Source organism: Chiloscyllium punctatum, chromosome 11 (genome assembly GCF_047496795.1).
Source record: "Chiloscyllium punctatum isolate Juve2018m chromosome 11, sChiPun1.3, whole genome shotgun sequence".
Taxonomy (NCBI): domain Eukaryota; kingdom Metazoa; phylum Chordata; class Chondrichthyes; order Orectolobiformes; family Hemiscylliidae; genus Chiloscyllium; species Chiloscyllium punctatum.
In genome coordinates, this window is record NC_092749.1 from 90,580,459 (window position 1) to 90,604,230 (window position 23,772).

Sequence of the window (23,772 nt, forward strand, 5' to 3'; positions counted from 1 at the left end):
CTAGCTCAAGTTGAAGTTCTGGATGTGTTTGCTCGCTGAGCTGGAAGGTTCATTTTCAGATGTTTCATCATACTAGGTAACATCTTCAGTGAGCCTAGTATGGTGACGAAACATCTGAAAACAAACCTTCTGCCTCAGCAAGCAAACCTACATCCAGAGATTAATGTTGCGTATAAATAAATACTGGTGTAGATCTAGTGAGTCAAGTGACTTGATCCTGTGGTGTAGGTACTATATAATTGCCATAGAGAGGGAATTTAAAAATAAAAAGGTGCAGGTTGGAATTTGATATCTTCTCCCACTGTCAGATAGTAATTTTTTCAGAACTTACATCAAACAAGAATGGAATAGCGCACAAGTTTGTTTGCATTACATAAAAAATATTCTAATCAACTTGTTAGCCACCATATTTTATATTCCAATGAAACTACTTATTTTTATGCAAACTATTGTAAGTACAGCAATCACTCTGGTGTGAGAAAATGAGGAGGGATGTACCAATTGAATAATTGTAGGAAAATGAAAGTGTTAGATGCAGGAATTGGTTGAGTTCTTCTGTAACTAGAGGAGTAGTAACAGCTTCAAATGGAAATAGTGGTGTAATCTGCATACGTCGTGACAGAGTATCCTATTATCCAAAACATCCACCCAATTCAGGTGATAATTTTATTATAGCAAACAGGACCCTATGACCCAAATAGGATACCAGATGTCAAATACAGTCGCACTTCTTGTTGGCCGTTTTGGACACATGATGATCGGTTCCATGGGTAATTGAACCAGAGTTATTTTTGGGGTCCTGAGGAAAAGGAGAGGTAACAAGAATTAAATTGGCCATTGCTGACTTGGGAATCCTCCCAAGTATTTGCCTTGCTGTAAACTGCCCAATTCTGAATACAGCAAACTATAGAGGACAACTGTTTGGCATCCCCTGGTTTATCTGCCAATATTAAACATGTTTAGAGGACCCGACAACCACCTGGAAAACTCTGGGCAGCCAAGCAGAGCAAGTTAAAACAGATCCATGGGAAAGTAGAACTTTAGAAGCAAGAGTAGGACATTAGGCCCTTCAAGCCTTTTCCACCTTCAGTAAGATCATGGCAGATCTAGTTGCAAAGACAATAGGTGCAGGAGTAGACCATTCTGCCCTTCGAGCCTGCACCACCATTCAATTTGATCATGGCTGATCATCCTTAATCAGTATCCTAAATAGAAACTCTACTTCCTCATTCCATAACTTGGAATGGGCAGGTTGTCTTATGAAGAATGGTTTTCAGGCTATTCTTGTATCCACTGGAGTTTAGAAAATTGAGAGGTGACTTGATTGAAACAAAAAAAAGATCCTGAACAGTCTTGACAGGGTGCATATGAAAGGATATTTCCTCTTGTGAGAGAACCTATATTTCAGGGTTACTGTTTACAAATAAGGGGTCACTTATTTCAATCAGAAACAAAGATTTTTTTTCTCACAGGGTTGTGGGTCTTTGGTACTGCCATCTTCAAAAAGCAATTGAAGCAGAATCTTTGAATATTTTAAGACAAGGATTGTTGGATTCTTGATAAGCAAGGGAACTAAAAGTAATTAGTGTGAGGTAGAAATGTGGACTAATCAAAATCAGTCTGATCTTAGAGAATGGTGGAGCAGGCTTGAGGGGACAAGTGAGGGGCCATTCCTGATGTAGGTCTTTTGCCCGAAACATCAATTTTCCTGCTCCTCAGATGCTGCCTGACCTGCTGTGCTTTTCCAGCACCACTCTAATCTTGACTCTGATCTCCAGCATCTGCAGTCCTCACTTTCGCCACCTTGAGGGGCCAAGTGGTCTACCCCTGCTCCTAAATTTGTATGTGCATATGTACACCACAAGATCCCAAGTCTGATTCTTGGCTTCTGTTGAAGTACTTTTAAAAACACAATCACTGTTGTAGGAACTAAGAAATGCAGTAGCCAATTTGTACTCAGCAAGTTTCCAAAAAAAAGTCATAATGATCTGATAATCTTTTTGTTAATTTGTTCATGAGGTATACAAAGGATAACTCCCCTGTTCTTATTTACAGTAATGCCATAGAATATTTTATGTCCACCTGAGACAGTAGATAACTGTATTTGAACATCTTATTGGAAAGATGGCAGCTCTGCTGGTACAGCACTCTCAGTACTACACTAAGTGCCATATTCGGAGAACTAGGAAGAAGGCTGAAAAGCAGGACGTCCAAGGTGGTTATCTCCGGTTTGCTTCCAGTTCCTCGGGCTGGTGAGGCCAGAAACATGGAGATAATAGACTTGAACGTGTGGTTGGGGAACTGGTGCAGGAAGCAAGGATTTAAGTTCTTGGATCACTGGGGTATATTTTGTGGTAAGCATAAATTCTACAAGAGAGACGGTTTGCACCTTAATAGGTTAGGGACCAGCATTCTGGCAGGCAGGTTTTCTACCGCAACACCGCTACATTTAAACTAAGTAGCGGGGGAGAGGGGACAAACTGGATGTTTAAAAAGGAAATTGAAGGGAAAGTTAGAACAAGAGAAGTCAAGAAAGACAACTATATCAATGAGGCAGAAAACTTAGAGAGGGATCATGCTGTAAGGTTGAGTGAAAAAGGAGTTGATGGGAAGGGTGAGAGCAATAACAAATTAAAAATATTATACATGAATGCACGAAGCATTAGACATAAGATGGATGAGCTTGAGGCTCTTTTGGAAATTGGCAAATACGATATTGTGGGGATAACTGAGACGTGGCTTCAAGTGGACAGGGCCTGGGAAATGAATATTCAAGGCTACACGTGCTATCGTAAGGACAGACTGACGGGCAGAGGGGGTGGGGTGGCCTTGTTGGTAAGGGAGGATATTCAGTCCCTTGCTCGGGGGGACCTAGAGTCAGGGGATGTAGAGTCAGTGTGGATAGAGCTGCGAAATACTAAGGGTAAAAAGACCCTCTTGGGAGTCATCTACAGGCCCCCAAACAGTAATCTGGATGTCGGATGTAAGTTGAATCAGGAGCTGAAATTGGCCTGTCGCAAAGATGTTACTACAGTTGTTATGGGGCATTTTAACATGCAGGTAGACTGGGAGATTCAAGATGGTATTGGACCTCAAGAAAGAGACTTTGTGGAGTGCCTCAGAGATGGATTCTTAGAGCAGCTGGTGCTGGAGCCGACCAGGGAGAAGGCAATTCTGGATCTGGTATTGTGTAACAAACCAGAATTGGTCAGAGACCTCGAAGTGAAGGAGCCATTGGGAAGTAGTGACCATAATACATTAAGCTTCAATCTGCAATTTGAGAGGGAGAGGGTACAGTCGGAAGTGACAGTACTTCTGTTGCATAAAGGGAACTATGGAGCTATGAGGGAGGAGCTGGCCAAAGTTCAATGGTGCAATACCTTAGCAGGGATGACTGTGGAGGAACAATGGCGGATATTTCTGTGTATAATGCAGAAGTTGCAGGAAGAAAGATCCCAGGAGGAGGTATGGGCGGCCGTGGCTGACGAGGGAAGTTAAATATAAAGTTAAAAGAGAAAAAGTATAACATAGCAAAGATAAGTGGGAAAACTGAGGACTGGGAAGCTTTTAAAGAGCAACAGAGGATTACTAAGAAGGAAGTACGCAGAGGGAAAATGAGGTACGAAGGTAAACTGGCCAATAATATAAAGGAGGATAGTAAAAGCTTTTTTAGGTAAGTGCAAGGCAAAAAAATGGTTAGGACTAAAATTGGGCCCTTGAAGACAGAGCTGAAAATGTGTTGCTGGAAAAGCACAGCAGGTCAGGCAGCATCCAAGGAACAGGAGAATCGACGTTTCGGGTATAAGCCCTTCTTTAGCCCTGTTCCTTGGATGCTGCCTGACCTGCTGCGCTTTTCCAGCAACACATTTTCAGCTCTGATCTCCAGCATCTGCAGTCCTCACTTTCCGCTTGAAGACAGAAACAGGGGAATATATTACGGGGAACAAAGAAATGGCAGAATTAAATAGGTACTTCAGATCTGTGTTCACTGCGGAAGACACAAGCAATCTCCCTGAGGTAACAGTGGCTGAAGAACCTGAACTTAAGGGAATTTATAGTTGCCAGGATTTGGTGTTGGAGAGACTGTTAGGTCTGAAGGTTGATAAGTCTCCGGGGCCTGATGGTCTACATCCCAGGGTACTGAAGGAGGTGGCTCGGGAAATCGTGGATGCGTTGGTGACTATTTTCCAGAGTTCGATAGATTCGGGGTCGGTTCCTGAAGATTGGAGGGTGGCTAATGTTATACCACTTTTTAAGAAAGGTAGGAGAGAGAAAGCAGGAAATTATAGACCAGTTAGTCTGACCTCAGTGGTGGGAAAGATGCTGGAGTCTATTATAAAGGATGAAATTACAGTACATCTGGATAGTAGTAACAGGATAGGACAGAGTCAGCATGGATTTATGAAGGGGAAATCATGCTTGACTAATCTTCTTGAATTTTGTGGATGTAACTCTGAAGATGGACGAGGGAGATCCAGTAGATGTAGTATACCTGGACTTTCAGAAAGCTTTTGATAAAGTCCCGCACAGGAGGTTAGTGACTAAAATTCGGGCGCATGGAATTGGGGGCAAAGTACTAGATTGGATTGAAAATTGGTTGACTGATAGGAAACAAAGGGTAGTGATAAACGGCTCCATTTTGGAATGGCAGGCAGTGACCAGTGGGGTACCGCAGAGATCCGTGCTGGGACCGCAGCTTTTTACGATATATGTTAATGATATAGAAGATGGTATCAGCAATAACATTAGCAAATTTGCTGATGATACAAAGCTGGGTGGCAGGGTGACACGTGATGAGGATGTTAAGAGATTACAGGGTGACCTGGACAAGTTAGGTGAGTGGCAGATGCAGTTTAATGTGGATAAATGTATGGTTATCCACTTTGGTGGCAAGAACATGAAGGCAGATAACTACCTAAATGGAATCAATTTATGTAAAGGGGCAGTACAGAGAGATCTGGGTGTTCTTGTACACCAGTCAATGAAGGCAAGCATGCAGGTACAGCAGGTAGTGAAGAAGGCTAATAGCATGCTGGCCTTCATAACAAGAGGGATTGAGTATAGAACCAAAGAGGTGCTTCTGCAGCTGTACAGGACCCTGGTGAGACCACACCTGGAGTACTGTGTGCAGTTCTGGTCTCCAAATTTGAGGAAAGACATTCTGGCTATTGAGGGAGTGCATCGTAGGTTCACTAGGTCAATTCCTGGAATGGCGGGATTACCTTACACTGAAAGACTGAAGCGACTGGGCTTGTATACCCTTGAGTTTAGAAGACTGAGAGGGGATCTGATTGAGACATATAAGATTATGAAAGGATTGAACACTGTGGCAGCAGGAAACATGTTTCCGCTGATGGGTGAGTGCTGAACCAGAGGACACAGCTTAAAAATACGGGGTAGACCATTTAGGACAGAGATGAGGAGAAACTTCTTCACCCAGAGAATGGTGGCTGTGTGGAATGCTCTGCGCCAGAGGGCAGTGGAGGCCCAGTCTCTGGATTCATTTAAGAAAGAGTTGGATAGAGCTCTCAAAGATAGTGGAATCAAGGGGTATGGAGATAAGGCAGGAAGAGGATACTGATTAGGAATGATCAGCCATGATCATATTGAATGGCGGTGCAGGCTCGAAGGGCTGAATGGCCTACTCCTGCACCTATTGTCTATTGTGTTCATTATATGAATTCATAACTTTTGAATCAGAAATAAGACTGCTATGATCTGGACTGCACCTCTTTGCAGTAGATAGTACAATTGCATATTCAGAAATACCATATTTTGGTTTAAAACTTCAACAAAGCATGAGCTACCTGTTTGGGTGGCTTAGCAGAGCTGGTGGCTCGTTTTAAAGACTCACTTGACTTTGCCGAACGTTGTGGCCAATATTCATCCTAATGGCAAACTTTTAGAATATGCCACTGTGCTTCACCACATTGTTGCAGAATACTGGGTTGGTTCTGAATCTCAGGCATTCTGCCGAGATTAGAGTTCTTAGTCTCTGCTGTCACGTCAAATGGTCTTAAGTTTGGGAAGGAACTGACGGGATGGACTGAAATGTAAGCCCTGGACACAACAGCTGGTCTTGGTAACCAATCAGGTCTGAGTCTGGGTCACCCCATGTCTACCTGGCCACACCTGTGTCACCTCACCCGCCTCCTCGGCCAGACTCTAACTGCGCATGCGTAGTTCACAGGCGCCGTTGCTAATGCCGCTGTAAGAGTTGATTTGATTGCTCGTGGCGGTTGCCAGGCGACAAGAGCCGGCCCATCGGAGGAGCCATAGCCGCGCAGTGCGGGCGTTGCTAGGAGCGACGCTGTGGTGTTCGTGCAGAGCGGCATCTGGACAGAGTCACGGAACGCTGTTTCTGGTGCGTTGGTTTATTATTTATGAAGTGCCAAAATGCAATCAGTAATAATTGGGTTATTAGTTATTGACACGAGGAGGAGGTTTTAGTGATTAAATTATTGGACTATTAATCTCGAGGCCTGGATGAATGAGCCAGAGATATAGAGCTGAATCTGTAGTGGAGTGGTCGGGGGGTATGTGGTGCTGTCTGGCACTGCCTTGCCTTCAGGACCTTTGGAGATGGGTTTTTGAGGATCGTCTACTAAAGGTAAGTGAAAGGTCAGTTGTCAGAGGCTGACTGGACTTTTGTTTCAGTCGTCTTACAGCCCCACCAGGTCTGTTCCCCAGGGGTGGCTTCTCCTGAGTAGATCATGGTAGGGGAACTCCAAGTCAGTCTTGTTCCCAGTAAGCGGGTGACAGGTCCCATGGTAGCTGTCACTATTCTTTGCTTGAGCATTTTAAAAGTTGCTGAGTGGATTGTAGCATTATAGGGCACCTTCTCCCAAATCTACAACAGTAGGCCTCTGCTTCTTTCAAGATGAAGGATTGAGAGTCCACCTGCTGTTCATAATTGGACAGTGATTGTGCCCTTTGTCCAGTGTTGCTAGTTCAGGGACAATCACCATTTGGTGACTGCTTCTCGGGGCCCAGACCTGAAATGCAAAATCCTTACCTTGAATTTAAACCTCCCCAGGGCAGCTGGGCAATTTAAATTGTGGTAATTAAATCATTTTGGAATCAAGAAACAGCTATTCCCCATTGCCTGGAAGCTACTGCATTATAGTGCAGTATAAATCCATCTGGCTTACTAATATTTTACAAATAGAGAAAGAAGTCTGCAGTCTCTGTCCTGTTTAGTGTATATGTAGCTCCAGACCCACATAAGTACTGTTGTCTTTCAACTGCCCTCTGAACTGGCCTAGCAAGCCACTCTGTTATTTATAAAATGACTCACCAGAAAGGTAATGAGGGATGAATGAAAATTATTACCTCATTAATTATATTCACTTCCTGCATTAATATGAAAAGTCAGAATTATTAATAAACAATCCTATTAATTAATTATCATTGGAGTTATAATTGAATCACTAATTAATTGGAGGTTATTTATAATCCATGTATTTACTGATAATCATTGTAATTTTTAAATATTGGACTTATTGATACTCATTGAGATAACAAATTTTCTTTGGTTTGTGTATGCTATGTATTATAAGTATTCATTATGCTACTAACCATCATTTGATATTAATTAGCATTGTTATTTGAATTCTTTATGAATAACTACTAGTATTAATAATTGGAGAAATTTGTTATTATAGTATTAAATTAATAATTGATGTAAATGATTATTAACAACAGAATTGGGTGTAGATTGCTTGGGTTATTTACAATTTTGGGTTCTTTCATGCTCATAAATTTAATTATTTGAGTTTGTTTGTTGGTGAGACTCATGCTGTCATTGATAGTTCCTGAATAACTTTGTCCTTTCTTTGAATAACATTTATTTTAACCTGGCTTTCTGGCTGGAGCTAAACGTGGTTATGTCACTCATTGATGTTCAGAAGGTTCACTCTCCCATTGTGTTGTCTCTGGCCTCATCCTGTAGGTGTCTATTGTCTGAAGGAATGACAGCCGGATCTGTTGCAGTCCCACACATCATCCCACTGAGGATTCCTCTCCTTGGTAAATTCAAGAATGAAATTGATACTAACACTCCTATCGAACTCAAATCAGGTAATAAAAAGAATGGTTTCTTGACTATAGTTGATATGGAGTGGTTTCTAACATTGTGAATGTTTGGGGGCAATCTCAGTATTAGAATCACAGAAATATATTTGCTTCCAGATGCTTCCAGATACTTTTTCAGTCAGTCTTTGTGCTCTTCCAATTGTAGCCTCTTTTGGGTCACTAGTTTTTATTGCTTCACCAACAATGGCTGAGCTTTCAGCTTCTAGTCCCTCAACTCTGGAATTCTTCCCATAACTCTCTGCTTCTTTCTCATTCTTGAAAGATCTCTGTTAAAACTCACTGGTCCAAGTAGCTCCTCTGTCTTGGTGTCAAATTGGTGTCATATTGTTTCTCTGAAGTACTTTCAAATCTTAGAATAGTACTGCATAGAAACAAATGACCGTAAATCATATCCCAGTTGTTTCAAAGAGGAGCCCCTTAACCTTATCCCTTAGTCTTTTCCATAACCTGCAATTTGTTTTTCTTACAAATATTTATCGAGTTACCTTTTGATTGCCAACACTAAATCTGCTCCCTATCATGGTACACATGTGTTCCAAATCCAAACTAATCTTTGAATAAAACTTTGATTTCATGTCAGCTCTGGTTCTTCTATCAGTCATCAGTCAGCTTAAATCTGTGCCTGCTGGTTATTGACCATTCAGTGATTGGAAAATGTTTTTGTTTCCTTGTCCACAAACTTCATGATTTTAAACAATTTTGACAAATCTGTTTAAAAACAAATCTGCAGATTTTGAAATTGTGCTGTATCCATGGGTCCAATGATTAATATCTATTTGAAACAGCGATGATCCATGCACTGATCACTGAGAACTCCACTGTGAACCCTCCTCCAGTTTCAGAAATAGTTACCCACTATAACTCTGTTTTCTATGCTATGACCAATCTTGTATCTGGCACTGCTATCACTTTTATCCTATGGGCTTCAGTTTTACCAACAAGTCTCATACTTAATCAAGCATTAGTTGCATTGCTATCATCCACCTTCTTGGTTATCTCATGAAAAATCTGAAACAAGTTACTCAAATATGATTTGTCATTTACAATTCTGCATGGGCTCAGCTTTATTAGTTCAATATAAATGTACTTTCTTGTTTGCAGTTTTTGCGAAGATTTCTAGCTCAGGTTGAGGTTCAGGTTGTAAATCTGCTTACAGAGCTGGTAGATTTTTCTCTGATATTTCATCACCATGCTAGGTAACATTGTCAGTGAGCTTCTCTTCAAGTGCTGGTGTTCTGTCTTTAAACACATCGATTTGGACCCCATTTATCAACCTCTGAGAAAAAGAACAGGAAATGATATGACCCACCTTCACAGATCAAGACACATTAATAGAAAGTGGGACAGAATGCCAGCGCTTCAACGGAGGCTCACTGATAATGTTACCTAGCATGGTGACGAAACGTCCGACAACAAGTCTACTAGCTTAGTGAGCAAACTTACAACTTTTACTTTGTTGTTCTCTAATGATATTCCTGAGCATAATTGGCAGGTGTGACAAAGATTGATAGCTGATGATGGCTGTGCTACCTGTGCAGCTGAATAGTTCACACTTGTTCCAATACTGTTGCGTGCTTAGTAGTTAGCCAAAGATGTAAATATAGGTATTTATTAAACTAAATGTCAGCTGTGGCTCAGTGTAACACTTTCACCACTAAATCACAGCATTGTACCCTCATTGTCACTGGAGGGAGATAGTTCACTGGGAGTGTGAGCATAAAATCTAAGCTGTTGCTTCAGTGTTGCAGCAATAATTAAACTGAGACCCCTTTAAACCTATTGGGACATAAAGCGATCCCATATCACTGTTTTGAATATTGAATCTATTGTTTAACCATCATCTTTTTAACAAAAAGGAAAGTTGATCTGGTTATTATTATACTGCTGATTTGAGAATCTAATGTATTTAAATTGGCTGCCCTGTTTCCTACATCACAGCAATGACTTCTTTTCAAAATGTATTCACTTGGTTGTGATGCATTTTGGGAAGCTTTCGAGGTTGTGGAAGTCACTCTTCAGATGCAAGTCTTTTGTGTTTGAAGTATTATTTACCTGAGCAAATAGACACCTCTCTCTGGCCTAGAAACACAAAATAGAACATGAATCAGTAGGAAGTACCCCATTTTAATAGCTACTCCAACGTTTAATTTGTAGTTCGTAAGAAGGAAAGCAAAAACAACTAAATTGCTCTGAATCATTTTCATCAGTTTTGCTCAATTGATAAAATTGTCATCTCTTTGCTGGAAGGACATGTTTTCAAAATTTTCATCAGTCATTGTGCATGGAATCTCAACTGCAGCTGAGATAAGCTGAGAAAATCTGGCCACTGATATGCTAACCATTATGGTAATGTGGTGCAATGAGAACAATCTCTCAACGTCGTCAAAGCTAAGGAACTGATCGTTGACTTCAGAAAGAAAGCAGGAGAACACGCTCCCATCTATGTCAACAGAACTGGGGTTGAAAGGGTAGAGAACGTCAAGTTCCTCAGAATGATGATAACCGACATCCTGGGCTTCCATTGTAGATGCAACTCTCAAGAACGCACAACAACACGACATCCATCCATGGACTCCATTTATGTGGCTCATTGCCGCAGAAAGACTGGCACCATCATCAAAGACCCATCGCACCCTGTAATGAACTCCTAAAACCTCTTCCGTCAGTCAGCAGATATAGAAGCCTGAACACACATACCAGCAGGTTCAGGAACAATTCTTCACAGCCATTATTAGACTGATGAATGGGCTGTCTAGCCTCCTATAATACTGATCTTGCTAAATCTGATCTTGCCTAGCGCACACCCTGATAATTTAACCAGTATGCCTCTGTCTAAGTCTTTTTGATCTGTACATCCTTGATTACTATGATCTGCTTGTATTGCTCGTAAACAAAATTTTTCACTGTATCTCTGTACGTGTGACAATAAATCAATCAATGTGAAGCATTAAGCTGATGTCTGACTGTTTATGGGTACTAGCAATCCCTTGACACTGTTTGGTCAGCACCAGGTTAACTTACTAGTTCTCTACAATGTTCTTATTGTCAATAAACATGACACAAAATGAACAGATTAGTAACTTATTTAATCTAATTTGCTGTTTATAAAAACCTTTTCTATGCAAAGTATTTGCTATGATTATTCACCTAACAATAGTGGGTTCATTTCAGGACAGAAAAACTTATTTGCCTTTCATAATCTCAAGAAATGCTAAAGGATTTCATTGTCATCAAACTGATATTGGGTTTGCAAATGTGGTTGGAAAAGAGCACGTAAATAGAACAGGCAACTTGCACAAGCAAGGTCCCAGAATTAACAGTGTGATAATTTATTTTCTTTTGTGTTCTTGCTTGAAAGATCAACAGTGGTGAAGATAATTCTACTGTTTTGAGACCAGTAGAAATAGGACCAGAAGTAAGCCATTTAGCCTATCAAATGTAGTGCGTTGTTCAATGTGATCATGATTGATCTGATGATTCCTGCCTTATCTCCATAACCCATAGTTCCCTTAATGATTAGAAATTTCAGTCTTGAATATACTTAATGACATAGCCTATACAGCTCTCTGCAGTTTCCACAAATTCTTTACACAGCTCTCTCCACAAATTCACTCCTCTCTGAGAAGAAAAAAACTCTTCACCTCTGTATAAAAAAGACATCTCTGAGAGTATGCCCTACACTTCCACAAGGGGCAACAATCTCTCTACATCTACCCTGTCAAGCCCTCAAGAACCATGTATGTTTCAGTAAAGTCTCTACTTTTTCTAAACTCCAATGAGTACAAGCCCAAACTACTCAGCCTCTCCTCCATCTTGATCGACCTAGTAAACCTTCTCTGGATTACCTCCAATGCCAGTATAACTTTCCTTTGAAAAGGGAACCAAAACTATTCATAGTATTCCAACTATGGTCTGTCTTGTGCCTATGTAGACTTCCCTATTTTTATACCCCATTCTCTTTAAAATAAAGGTCAACATTCCATTTGCCTTCCCTATTATCCACTGGACTTGGATGTTTTAATTTGTGATTCAAGCACTAAGACATCCAAATCACTGTTTGCGGTAGCTTTCCGTCTTTCTCCATTTAAAATAATATTCATCCCTTCTATTCTTCCTGCCAAAGTACGTAAACTCACATTTACTCACACTATATTCTATCTACCAAGTTTTTACCCACTCACTTAACCTATCATTATCTCTCTGTAGACATCTTGTGTTATTCACACTACTTGCCTTCCCTGCTTGTGTCATTGGCAAACTTGGCCTAGTTCATTTCTGACATCCAAGTCATTAATATATACTGTAAATAACTGTGTGGTCTCACCAATCCCTGTGGCATTCCACTTGTTACAGGATCTCATCTTAAAAATGTCTCTTTATCCAAATTCTGTCTTTTAGCCAATCCTCTATCTATGCTAATATACTAGTCTCAACACTCTTGACTTTGATCTTATTCAATAATCTTATATATGGAACATTATTAAATGCCTTCTGGAAATCCAAGTAAATTACAGCTACTGCTTCCCATTTATTTCCCCTTCTTGTTCGTTCCTCGAAGAACTGTAATAAATTTCACAGGCATAATTTCCCCATCATGAAATTATGCTAACTCTGCTTTTATAATTTTATGTATTCTAAATGTTCTGCTGTTGTATCCTTTTATAATAGAATATAACATTTTCCCAATGATAGTGTTAACTGTCCTACAGTTATTTGTTTTTTGTCATGCTCCTTTTTGTAGAAGATTGTTACGTTGACAGGTTTCCAATTCTTTATTCAGAATTTAAGAATTCATGGAAGATTACTACCACTGTATCCACTATCTCTGCAGCTACTTGGATGCAACCCATCAGGTCCAGGGGACATTTAGCCCTTAGTTTCCAGAGTACTTATTCTCGAGTGATCATTATTGTGTCTATTCCCCTTCCTCTCCTAAAAAAAAGCCTCATGACTATTTAATATTTTTGAAATGCCATTAGTGTTCTCTACTGTGAAGACTGATGCAAAGTATTTATTTAACTTCTCTGCCATTTTTAGCCCCCCATCATAATTTCCCCAACCTCATACTAAGGTGTCTACATTTCCCTTTTCCTTTTTTAAAGAAACCCATACTGCATGGTTTTGTATTTCTTTCTAATTTGTCATTATAATTAATTTTCTCCCTCTTGTTTCTTTTTTGATCAGCATTGTTGGCTTTCAAAACTTTCTCAATTCTCTGATTTACCACTAATCTTTTCCACATTGTATATCATTTCTTTCAATTTGATACTGACCTTAACTTCTGTGGTTAACCATAGTCAGTTTATCCCATTCCTAGAATCCTCCTTCCTCACTGGGATATATCTTTTTGAAATAGTGCAATATGATCAAAATCAGAGAGTACAACTGTAGCTTGGTCTGAAAGACTGACCTTTGACAGCATTGGATTTTGTGCTCTGGTTTCTAGAATAGAACTTGTAGTCACAATGTCCTGAATGAATGTGAAAAGTGTTCCCCACAGCTGCAAATGCCCTTTAAAAAGAGTAATAAATTAGACCTGAAGTTCTTTTTGCGACTAGTTATGTTTACACTTCTCCATCATGCAATGTACAGAAGGAACAGTTTCCATAAATGGAGATGAGATGATATATCTGTCGTCCAGACCGAAACTCTGGCTTCAAAATATAAATGATATGCTTAAAATCAGACTATAGAATAATATACAAAACAAGAGCTTTAATATTTGATTAGAGCTGAAATTGATTGAAATTTTCATTTTAAATTAATGTGGGAATGCAGCATGTTGACATGTGCAGGGGTAAAGAAACAAATTCTGAGGCAGGAATGTTGCTGTTGGATGTTATTGAACTTCACCCAATATACAAATGCTTTAACAATGCTTTATAATCAGGAAGTGGCAGGTTGAAATACTGTGAATTGATCAGTGTAAGAAGCTTAAATTCCATGAAATAAACACTTTGCAAGGAAACGTAAATCAGCATATCTTTGTTTACTTTCTACCATGTTGCAGTTATTGTTGTAACTAGTCCAGCATTGTTAAAAGGAAGTTGTTTCCATAGTGATTTGAGCTCTGCACTTGTTTGGAATACTTTGCCATTTCCAACCAGTTGTCAAATCTTACAACTGAGTTGGAAGCCATTCAGCCCACATTGCCTGTGATGGCCTTTTGAAATAAGTATCCTATTAGTCCCATGCCCACTGGCATTTTACCATAACTCTTAATGTTTCCCAATGTTCAATAGAAAATTGATCCAGTTTTCTCTTGATAGTAACTGTTGAACCTGCTTCTGAAACCTTTCCAAGCACTGTATTGCAGATCTGAATAAAATACCACAATATAACAATTTTCCTTATTCACCTTTGGCTTGTTTGTCAATTATCTCACCCAAATATCTCACCCAGCTACTGACAATCTGCTAGTGGCAACTGCTTCTCCTTATTTACGATATCAAAGCCATTCAGATTTTGAATACCCCTTAACTTGCTCTAAGGTGAGTGTTCCCTGCTTTTCTCATCTTTTAATTCAAGTTGCACTTAAAGGTAAAAAAACTTTTAGAAATTTCATTCTAACAAAAGCAAACTTCTGAATGACAATTTTATTATTCCCTTTCTATTTGATAGACACCCCTGATGTGGATATATACTACACAGTAAATGGCAGCAGACCTCAATTCTTGAAGAAACCAAGTTATGGGGAGAATTCAACCATAAAATACAGAGAACCATTCACATTGCAAGCAGGCAAAGGAACCATTAAAGCTTATGCTGTTTCTAGGTAAATCTCCCAAATGTCTAAAAGAAAAATTAAAATAATTTGAAATTATTTTATATTGATCCAGAAAATCATACAGGACAAAGCAACCCATTTGCCTTGTTGTGTCCATGCCAGCTATATGCCAAAACCTTCCACCTAATCTGACTCCCTTACTCTTTCTCTGTATCCTCTCATTCTTTTCCCTTTTCAAGCACATATACAAACTCATTTTAAAAGTTACTATTAAATCAGCATCCATCATCCTTTTAGGCAGGGTAATTCAGATCATAACAATTTTCCACGTAAACTAAAATCTCTGCTCACTTTCGTTTTTCTGCCAATAACCTGCAGTCTGTTTCCTTTGGTGGTGATCCTCCTGCCAGTGGAAAGTTTCTTCCTTTCACCTAAAGCAAAACCCTTAAATTGTGAACATCCCTGTTAAATCTCAGTTGTCTCAAAGAACCATCCCAGCTTCTTAGTCTCTTTATGAAACTGAAGTCCCTAGTTCCATGTACCGTTTTAGCAAATTTTCTCTGCATCCTCTCCAAGGCTTTGACATCCTTTCTAAAACATGGTACTTGCAATTGGATTCAGTGCCCCCACTGAGACTTAACCAGTGATTTATAAAGGCTCAGTATAACTTCCTTGCTTATGTATTCTTTGTTTCAAGTTATAAAGTCCTGGATCCCATATACATTTTTAAATGTTCCAAATTGGTCTGTCACATTGAAATACTTGTTTATAAAGTCCCACTCCTATGCCTCTCAACCTGTATATTCTGTGTTCCTGCACAACTTTTGTAATTGTAAGATTTTCCTTACAATTACATTCCCTCATTATTCTTTCAGAATGTGTTTTCTCTGTCATTTCTACAATAAATTGTGTCTGCCTTCTGTCACACATTTTAAGCAGTTTGTCTGTCCTGAAGCTTGCTCTGCCTATGACCTCACCAAGTTTTGTCATCTGCAAAATTTCTGTTGACTATTAGAGATGGTCGAGAGAGTGGTGTGGTGACCAAGGTGTTTTTTGTGGAGTATATACAGCCCAATGCAATGGAGATATTGGAGGATGATGATAAGAATTTCATACAAGATTATGCAAAGGAGCTTTCCAGACAGGTAAGTATGTGTAGTAACATACTGTTGATAGGTCACATGTTCCAAGCACTGGAGTGAGATTTGGGTAATCCTGAACAGATTCATAGAAGTTCATTAATTCGTTACGTGAGTCGAAGAATGATCCATGAGAGATTCTTCTAATGTTGGCTTTGTGAAGGTCCACCTTCTTGTTGGAATAGTGAAAACCATAAAATTGTAATAGCTTGTCATGTCAGTACATAGGAACAGGAAAAGGCTAATTAATCTTTTGTTTCCCTTTTCTGTTAGGCTCTGACTGTTCTACACCTCAGCTTCATTAATCTGCCTCCTTCACTTTATCATCTTGCATTTAGTGACTTCTGAGGCAGACAGAGCATATGCATTTCCGCAGTTCAGTTTTCCTGCTACAATCAGTCCAGTTTCCCAATTTCCTGAATGATCAAGATCTAACTTCAAGAATTTAAAGAAAGAGATAATTTATAAAACAGCTGATGAAAGTGTGGTGATAGGGAAACACTATTGTAATTATTTCAATGGCATTAATAATGGATATTTAAAGAAGAAGCCTCAACGATGAAAGCATCCAGTTTGTTTCTTTTTATTAAATTGAATCTGGAAGATTTAATCAGATCAGTTCAACCAAAACACGCACACGTTGTGGACAACATAGATTTGATCTCTATAATGTGTTTCTAGGTTAGGTGGGTACACGTGTTCTGTACTATCAATGAATAAGGAGCACTATGGGGAAAACATAGACCGAACATTATTTACCCATTTTCCACAATGTAATGAGATTATGTAATGTGATCTTGGCTGATCCACATCCAAATTCAATCTATCTACTTTAGTTTGTCGAACAATATGCTTGAATTACAAAAGTCTAATCATCTCAGACTTAAACATGGAGCTATCATCTACTGCATTTTGTAGGAGAGAATTTCATACATCTACCATCCTTTATCTATTCTCTTTATTCTTTCCTGAATGACCTGGCTTTCATTTTAAGGTTACAGTCTGCTTTTCTTGACTCCTTCAACAATTTTTTAAAAATGTTCTATTCTTCTCTAACAATTTATTTGAAAATTCTAAAAACCTCAATATAATCTCCTTTTAACCATCTATATTTCAAGACATAGAAGTAGTTTATGGGATCACTTTTCAATTTGCCCTTAGGAGCTGTGGTGACAATCTGGTGGATTTACGTTGTATTCCTACCAAGGCCAGTGTAATATTTCGAAGGTGTGGAGTTCTGAACTGCACACAGCACTGTAACTTAGGTTTTGTATAGCTGCAGCAAAACTTCCTCCCAATTAAAAATAGCCCTCCAGAACTAAACATCAACATAAAGGTGCCAGCCATAGCTAAATAGCACTCTGGTCAAAAGATTGAAAGTTCAAATCCCACTGCAGGACTCCAGCACAAACATCAAGTTTGATGATCCAGTGCAGTGCAGTTGGAGCACTGCACTGTTGATATCTTGTCAATTAAATAAGATGTTGTTAAAGTTCCTGTGGCACTATTTTGAAGAAGAGCAATGAAGAGTCCTGACCAATACTTATTCAATCAATTTCAATCAAACACATTATTTAACCATTACCACATTTCTGTTTGTCAGAATTTGCTATCCTCAGATAGGCTGCCATGTTTCTTACTTTATAACATGACTAATCTTCAAAACTAATTTAAGACACTATGATTTGTGAAAAGCATGATATAAATATAGACTTTTGTTCATTTATCTTTTACCTCCTTGATTTATTTCTTCAGTACTTGTTACATTGCCGTAACATTAGCACTATGGAAGCAACAGACTACTAACATTTCAAGCAAAAGAGAATCTAACCTCCTCTCTTGACATTCACTTGCATTGCCTTTGCTGAATTCCACACCATAATATCCAGTGGTGACCAATGATCAAAAACTTAATTGGACCAGCCGCGTAGTCGTAATAGCCACAAGATCAAGTCGAAGGGTTAGAGTTTTGCTCATGGAAACCTGAAGCCATACTGCTATTTACAAGGCATGAGACTATATTATAATGGAATTCTCCACACTTGCCTAGATGGGTAAAGGTCAATATTCCAACACCTCAGTACTGACTCAGAAACAGTTGCCCACTTGATTGGTCCTCGAATATTATCTTTGACTTTCACTGTATCATGCGGTGATGGCAACTCCGGGGGCCTTTGAAGAAGGAGGCCATCTGGGTTGTTTAGTATTGGAATTGGTCTTTGAAGAAGGATGGCCTCCTTCTTCAAAGACCGCAATTTCCCCTCAGACGTGGTTGACTATGCTCTCCATCGCATCTCCTCCACTTCCCGCTCCTCCACCCTTGAACCCCGCCCCTCCAGTAGCCACCAGGACAGAACCCCACTGGTCCTCACCTACCACCCTACCAACCTCCAGATACATCGTATCATCCTTCGTCATTTCCGCCACCTCCAAACAGACCCCACCACCAGGGATATATTTCCCTCCCCTCCCCTATCAGCATTCCGAAAGACCACTCCCTCGTCAGGTCCACCCCCCCCCCAACCCCCCCCCCCCCACCAACCCAGCCTCCACTCTCGGCACCTTCCCCTGCAATCGCAAGAAATGCAAACTTGCGCCCACATCTCCCCCCTCACTTCCCTCCAAGGCTCCAAGGGATCTTTCCATATCTGTCACAAATTCACCTGCACCTCCACACACATCATTTACTGCATCCGCTGCAACCGATGTGGCCTCCTCTACATTGGGGAGACAGGCCGCCTACTTGCGGAACGTTTCAGAGAACACCTCTGGGACACCCGCACCAACCAACTCAACCGCTCCGTGGCTGAACACTTAACTCCCCCTCCCACTCCGCCAAGGACATACAGGTCCTTGGCCTCCTCCATCTCCAGACCATGGCAACACGATGCCTGGAGGAAGAGCACCTCATCTTCCGCCTAGGAACCCTCCAACCACAAGGGATGAATGCAGATTTCTCCAGCTTTCTCATTTCCCCTTCCCCCACCTGATCTCAGTCCCAACCCTCGGACTCAGCACCGCCTTCTTGACCTGCAATTTTCTTCCCGACCTCTCCGCCCCCACCCCCTCTCCAGCCTATCACCCTCACCTTAACCTCTTTCTACCTATCGCATTCCCAACACCCCTCCCCCAAGTCCCTCCTCCCTACCTTTTATCTTAGTCTGCTCGGCACACCCTCCTCATTCCTGAAGAAGGGCTTATGCCCGAAACGTCGATTCTCCTGCTCCTTGGATGCTGCCTGACTTGCTGCACTTTTCCAGCAACACATTTTTCAGCAACACATTTTTCAGCTTTCACTGTATCATGTAAGTATTGCCTTACCACCTACAAAACCTACACCGATGCTGGTAATTTTCCAAGGGTCCTTGAACAATAGCTTCCAAGATGAACAGTTGCCATAGGTGCATAAAGACATGATCACCTGCAAGTTCCATTCCAACTTGTACATAATCCTGATTTGAACTCCTGTCTTAACAGCACTAATAGTATACTTGTACAAGATAGATTGCAAAGGTACAAAAGATGGTTCAACACCAGATTCTCAAGAACAATTAGGAATATGCATTAAGAATGTTGCATCCCATTAGCTAATTTAAAAAATGGACTAGAGCCCCAACATCTCTTTAGTACTGCAGTGTTTCTACCATTTTATTCTTTATCAAATATTCAAAATTGCCTTTTAGGGTTTCAAAGGAATGAGTTCACATTGACCTGTGTTCATTGTCATCTGTTGCAATTTTTCCCACTGAATTAATCTCTGCTCACAATTTTGAGCTTCTAATCACATTACTTAACAATGTTGCCAAACTTGGTAACTGGCAAACTTGGTTATGTAGCTCTCTATTATGTGATCTAACTCACCAATATATATAATGAATAGTTGAGGCCTCAGCACAGATCCTCATATGATACTACAGGTATTTCCTTCCAATTAGAGATTTTAACTATAAACCCCACTGTCTGTCCTTTATCATCTAATCAATCTCCTAACTAGATCAAAAATTTTCATTCTCTTCCATGATCTCTTATACGAGACAATACAGCACAGCACAGGAACAGGCCCTTCAGCCCACCAAGCCTGTACTGATTCCTATTCTTTATTTAGACCCTCTACCTATTGCCCATTTGCTGAATCTAACCCTCTGTTCACCTGTCCTCCATTGGTGGAGTGTTCCAGGCACACTCAGCCTTCTGTGAAAAATTTTCCCCACACTTCTCCCCTAAACTTTCCCCCTCTCACCTTGACCCTGCGCCCTCTTGCAGTTGACCTTTCCATCTGGGAAAAAGCTTCTGACTATCCACCCTATCTATGCCTCTCATAATTTTGTAGATCTCTATCAGGTCGTCCCACAGCCTCCATCTTTCCAGTGAAAACAATCAGAGTTTATCTAACCTCTCCTCATAACTAAAATCTTCCAGACCGGGCAACATCCTAGTAAACCTTCTCTGCACCCTCTCCAAAGTATCGCGTACTTCTGGTAGTGTGGTGACCAGAGCTGCATGCAATATTCCAAATGTGGCCTAACTAAAGCTTTGTACAGCTGTAACATAATTTGTTAACTTTTAAAATTTATCAAATAGTTTCCTGTTCAAAAACTTCAATTGAGTTGGTTAGACATGAATATTCCTTTACAAACCTAATTATGAGGACAAAAATTCCTGAAGACACAGGAGGTCTGGCAGCATCTTTGGGGAAAGAACAGAATGAACATTTCAATTTGATTGACTTTTATCAGAGCTAGAAAAATAACTGACATTTAGCAAGTGTAAGAGGCAAGGATTTTCTTTCAGTGATTAGCCACTTTATCCTTAATTATACATATCCAGCAATTTATCCATGATAATTGTTAAGCTCGAGTGCCTGTGGCTGGTTTTTATTTCTCAATTTTCACAATGACCAGCTGATATGCTTTTGGTGTTGGATCAAAATTCACCAGGATACTGCAGGACCTCTCCTGCTGTTCTTTGGAAAAGTGCCATAGGATTTTCTTTGTCTACAGATATGTTTACCATCTCATCTGAAAAGGAGCATTTGGATATTAGGCAGAATTATATGCTCAAGTGCTGGTGTAGGATTTGAATTGTTCCCTCTTTGACTCAGGTGAGTACATCTATGCAGTCAACCAGTGATGGCAGTTAGATCATTAAAGCTTTGTTGTTGACCACGGGATACTTAGGCACAGGCATTATTCCTGCACTCAGTAGATGATTCTCGAGCACAAAAGGATTGGATAGGAACTAAATATGATGGCTCCCTTTATTTGAGTTGCATGCAAACACTGCTTGCTATGATAACAGTCAATGTCAGGGCAGTACCCCAGATTGAATCACATCACAGTCTATTTATTTCCCCGAACCTAACAGCTGTTGACTTTGTAAAGGTGTGAAATGTTGAAAATCTTCTGCGGAGGCAGATTGCAACTTTACCATGTACTGTGAACGTTTATAAAGAAAACAAGTCATCTTATTATTTCAGGAAACTCAAGAGGGGTTGGGACCCCCCACAGCTACATTCAATACAACTCCAAGCAAGGAAATCAAGCACTCTTGGGAAGAGACAATAGAAAAAATTCCTGGTAAGCAGTCTCAAATTTATGATTTCATCTTGCAGCAGCTCCTTCACATGCTCGTATATATGAGACATCAAGACTCGGTACTAGGAAATGCTATATTGTTGAAGGTATAATTTAAAAACAACAATAGATTGTACTTCAAAAGCCCCTTCAGCTTAATAAAATAAATAGGAGCATTATATAGCAAAATTTGACATTACGCCAGACAAAGAGCTATGCGGGCACATGCCCAAAAGCTTAGCGAAGAAGCGGGTTTTAAGGATTGCTTTAAAAGAGGAAAAAAAGTAGTGGGTGGAGAGATTTAGGAAGAGAATTCCAGAGCTGTGGGCCTTGGCAACTGAAAATATGCAATGATGGAGAAATTAAATTCAGGATGCTCAAGAAATGGAGGGTGCAGCATGAGTGACCAGCCCAGAGTGAATTTAAATAGTCATTGAGAGCTATCCAAGGCATGGATCAGGACTTCTGCAACAGATGAGCTGAAGCAAAGGTAGAGTCAGGTAGTCTTACTGAGCTGGAAATAAACAGTTATGGTGTAATAATGCTGTTGGAAGCTTACCTCAGGATGATTAATGAGCACTAAAATGCAAATATTCTGGTTCAATCTCCAACAGTTGCTTGGATGAACAGTGGAGTTAGTGGTTAGGATATGGAGTTTGTTGTAGGAACCAACCACTGTCCTAACAGTATTTAGTTGGAAGTTTAGTTTGGCTGCTCGTCAGTTCTGGAGATTGGACAGGCAGTCTGTCGGTTTAGAGACAGTGAATGGTTGACAGAAGTATTGCTATAATCGGTGTACATGTGAAAATTGATGCGGTACCTTCAGACATCAACACTAAGGTACTATTCGACTTACCAAGTTCCTGCAAGTTCAACTTACCAAGAACCACAACAACGAGCACCCTAGCTACAAATCTTTTCCCACAATATAATCTTTTGAAGAAGAACAAGGATTTTTCCCCAATGTTCCGGCCAATACCTATCACCCAACCAATATCACTAAAAACAAATGGGCATAAGTATATGAGGACCAGGGTGCAGGAAAGGATAGTGCAGATGTTAGCTCAGCAGAGGATGAAGTCCCACAATAGTTTGACTACAGATGAGCTTTTTTTATGGCCCAGCTCCTGATAGCACTGTTCTCGTACTCCTGCCAGACACATGCACACGATATCAGGAACTGTGGAAAAATAGAGGTCACTTATATACAGATCTTTAAGCAGAGCTTGGAGTCCATTTTTTCAATATGAAGTGGGTGGTTATCTCGGTCAGCCCATTTGTGAAACCCATCACGTGGTGCATTTTCTGTTGGTCACTGTTACAGTTTCTGTTTCAACGCACCACTTTGATTGGAGGTCTAAGTGCTGCAGTAAAAACTTAGAATTCAGACCTCAAGCAGATTGCCTGGGTACCACAAAGCCCTATCAATCTGTTCTCCTTCAAATCAGCAAGCTTGCTAAAGTGCAGTCCTGAGAGAGTGGCAACAACTCCGTGGATGTCTATTTGCTGTTCTCTCTAAGTATGGCCATATTCATGCTCCTACCCCTGCTATTTTGTTTTTATCCTTGCAATTATCTGTTCACCAAGCGTTCCCCACAGCAGCATCCCAGTGGGCATGATACCATCTCAAATTGAGCTGGTCCACAGTTGCTCAAGATCATCCTTCAGTCACAGGTTTTCTGCCACCTTCTAGACCAACAGTCCTCAAAAGCCATGATGCAGGTTCTAGGGAAACACCTCACAGAAGCACTAGGACAGACACCAGGACAAGGAAACTAAATACTGAAGGAATTTTGAGGTAGTTGTTTCTTCTTGTATTTACTATTTTATAACTCTGTTTATAAAACTTGATTTGAATGTGCATTTTCTGATTTTTTTAATCATTGTCAGTGAGAATAATATGGAGGTTAATGGTAGAAGAAAAGTAAGGATTTTGGCAAGGAAAATCTTGAGATTTTCTTGAAGGATAATGTTTAGTTTTCAGGGTCTTCTTTCATTCTCATTAACTCTCTCTTTTATTTTTTCTTCTTTTATATCCAGAAGTACTCATACACACAGCTGAATGCATTTATTCCCCATCATCAAATCACACATGGTATTTATTTTCATCTAGAAGCCACCACTAGTAAATCAACATGTTTTCAAATTGATTAATTCACATGCAAAACCCATTAAGCGTAATGTAAACCAACTAACTTTTTTTAGGTGATGTAGTCAATTAGTAACATTACCTTATGTA

General features: G+C 40.1%; 1 protein-coding gene across 10 annotated transcripts in view; it reads left to right on the forward strand.

Moving 5' to 3' along the window:
* dzank1 (double zinc ribbon and ankyrin repeat domains 1) overlaps positions 1-23,772 on the forward strand; it is a 113,949-nt gene that overhangs the window by 2,214 nt on the left and 87,963 nt on the right. For 2 of the 10 annotated variants that reach the window (XR_011961911.1, XM_072581227.1), the window contains exons 1-5: positions 5,670-6,364; positions 7,952-8,079; positions 14,716-14,869; positions 15,837-15,966; positions 21,437-21,536. Coding sequence is in view for 9 of the 10 variants with exons in the window: in XM_072581227.1 (XP_072437328.1) it covers positions 7,971-8,079; positions 14,716-14,869; positions 15,837-15,966; positions 21,437-21,536 (493 nt within the window). In the remaining variant the exon portion in view is untranslated. The other 8 variants (XM_072581223.1, XM_072581222.1, XM_072581219.1 and 5 more) reach the window with 8 other exon arrangements.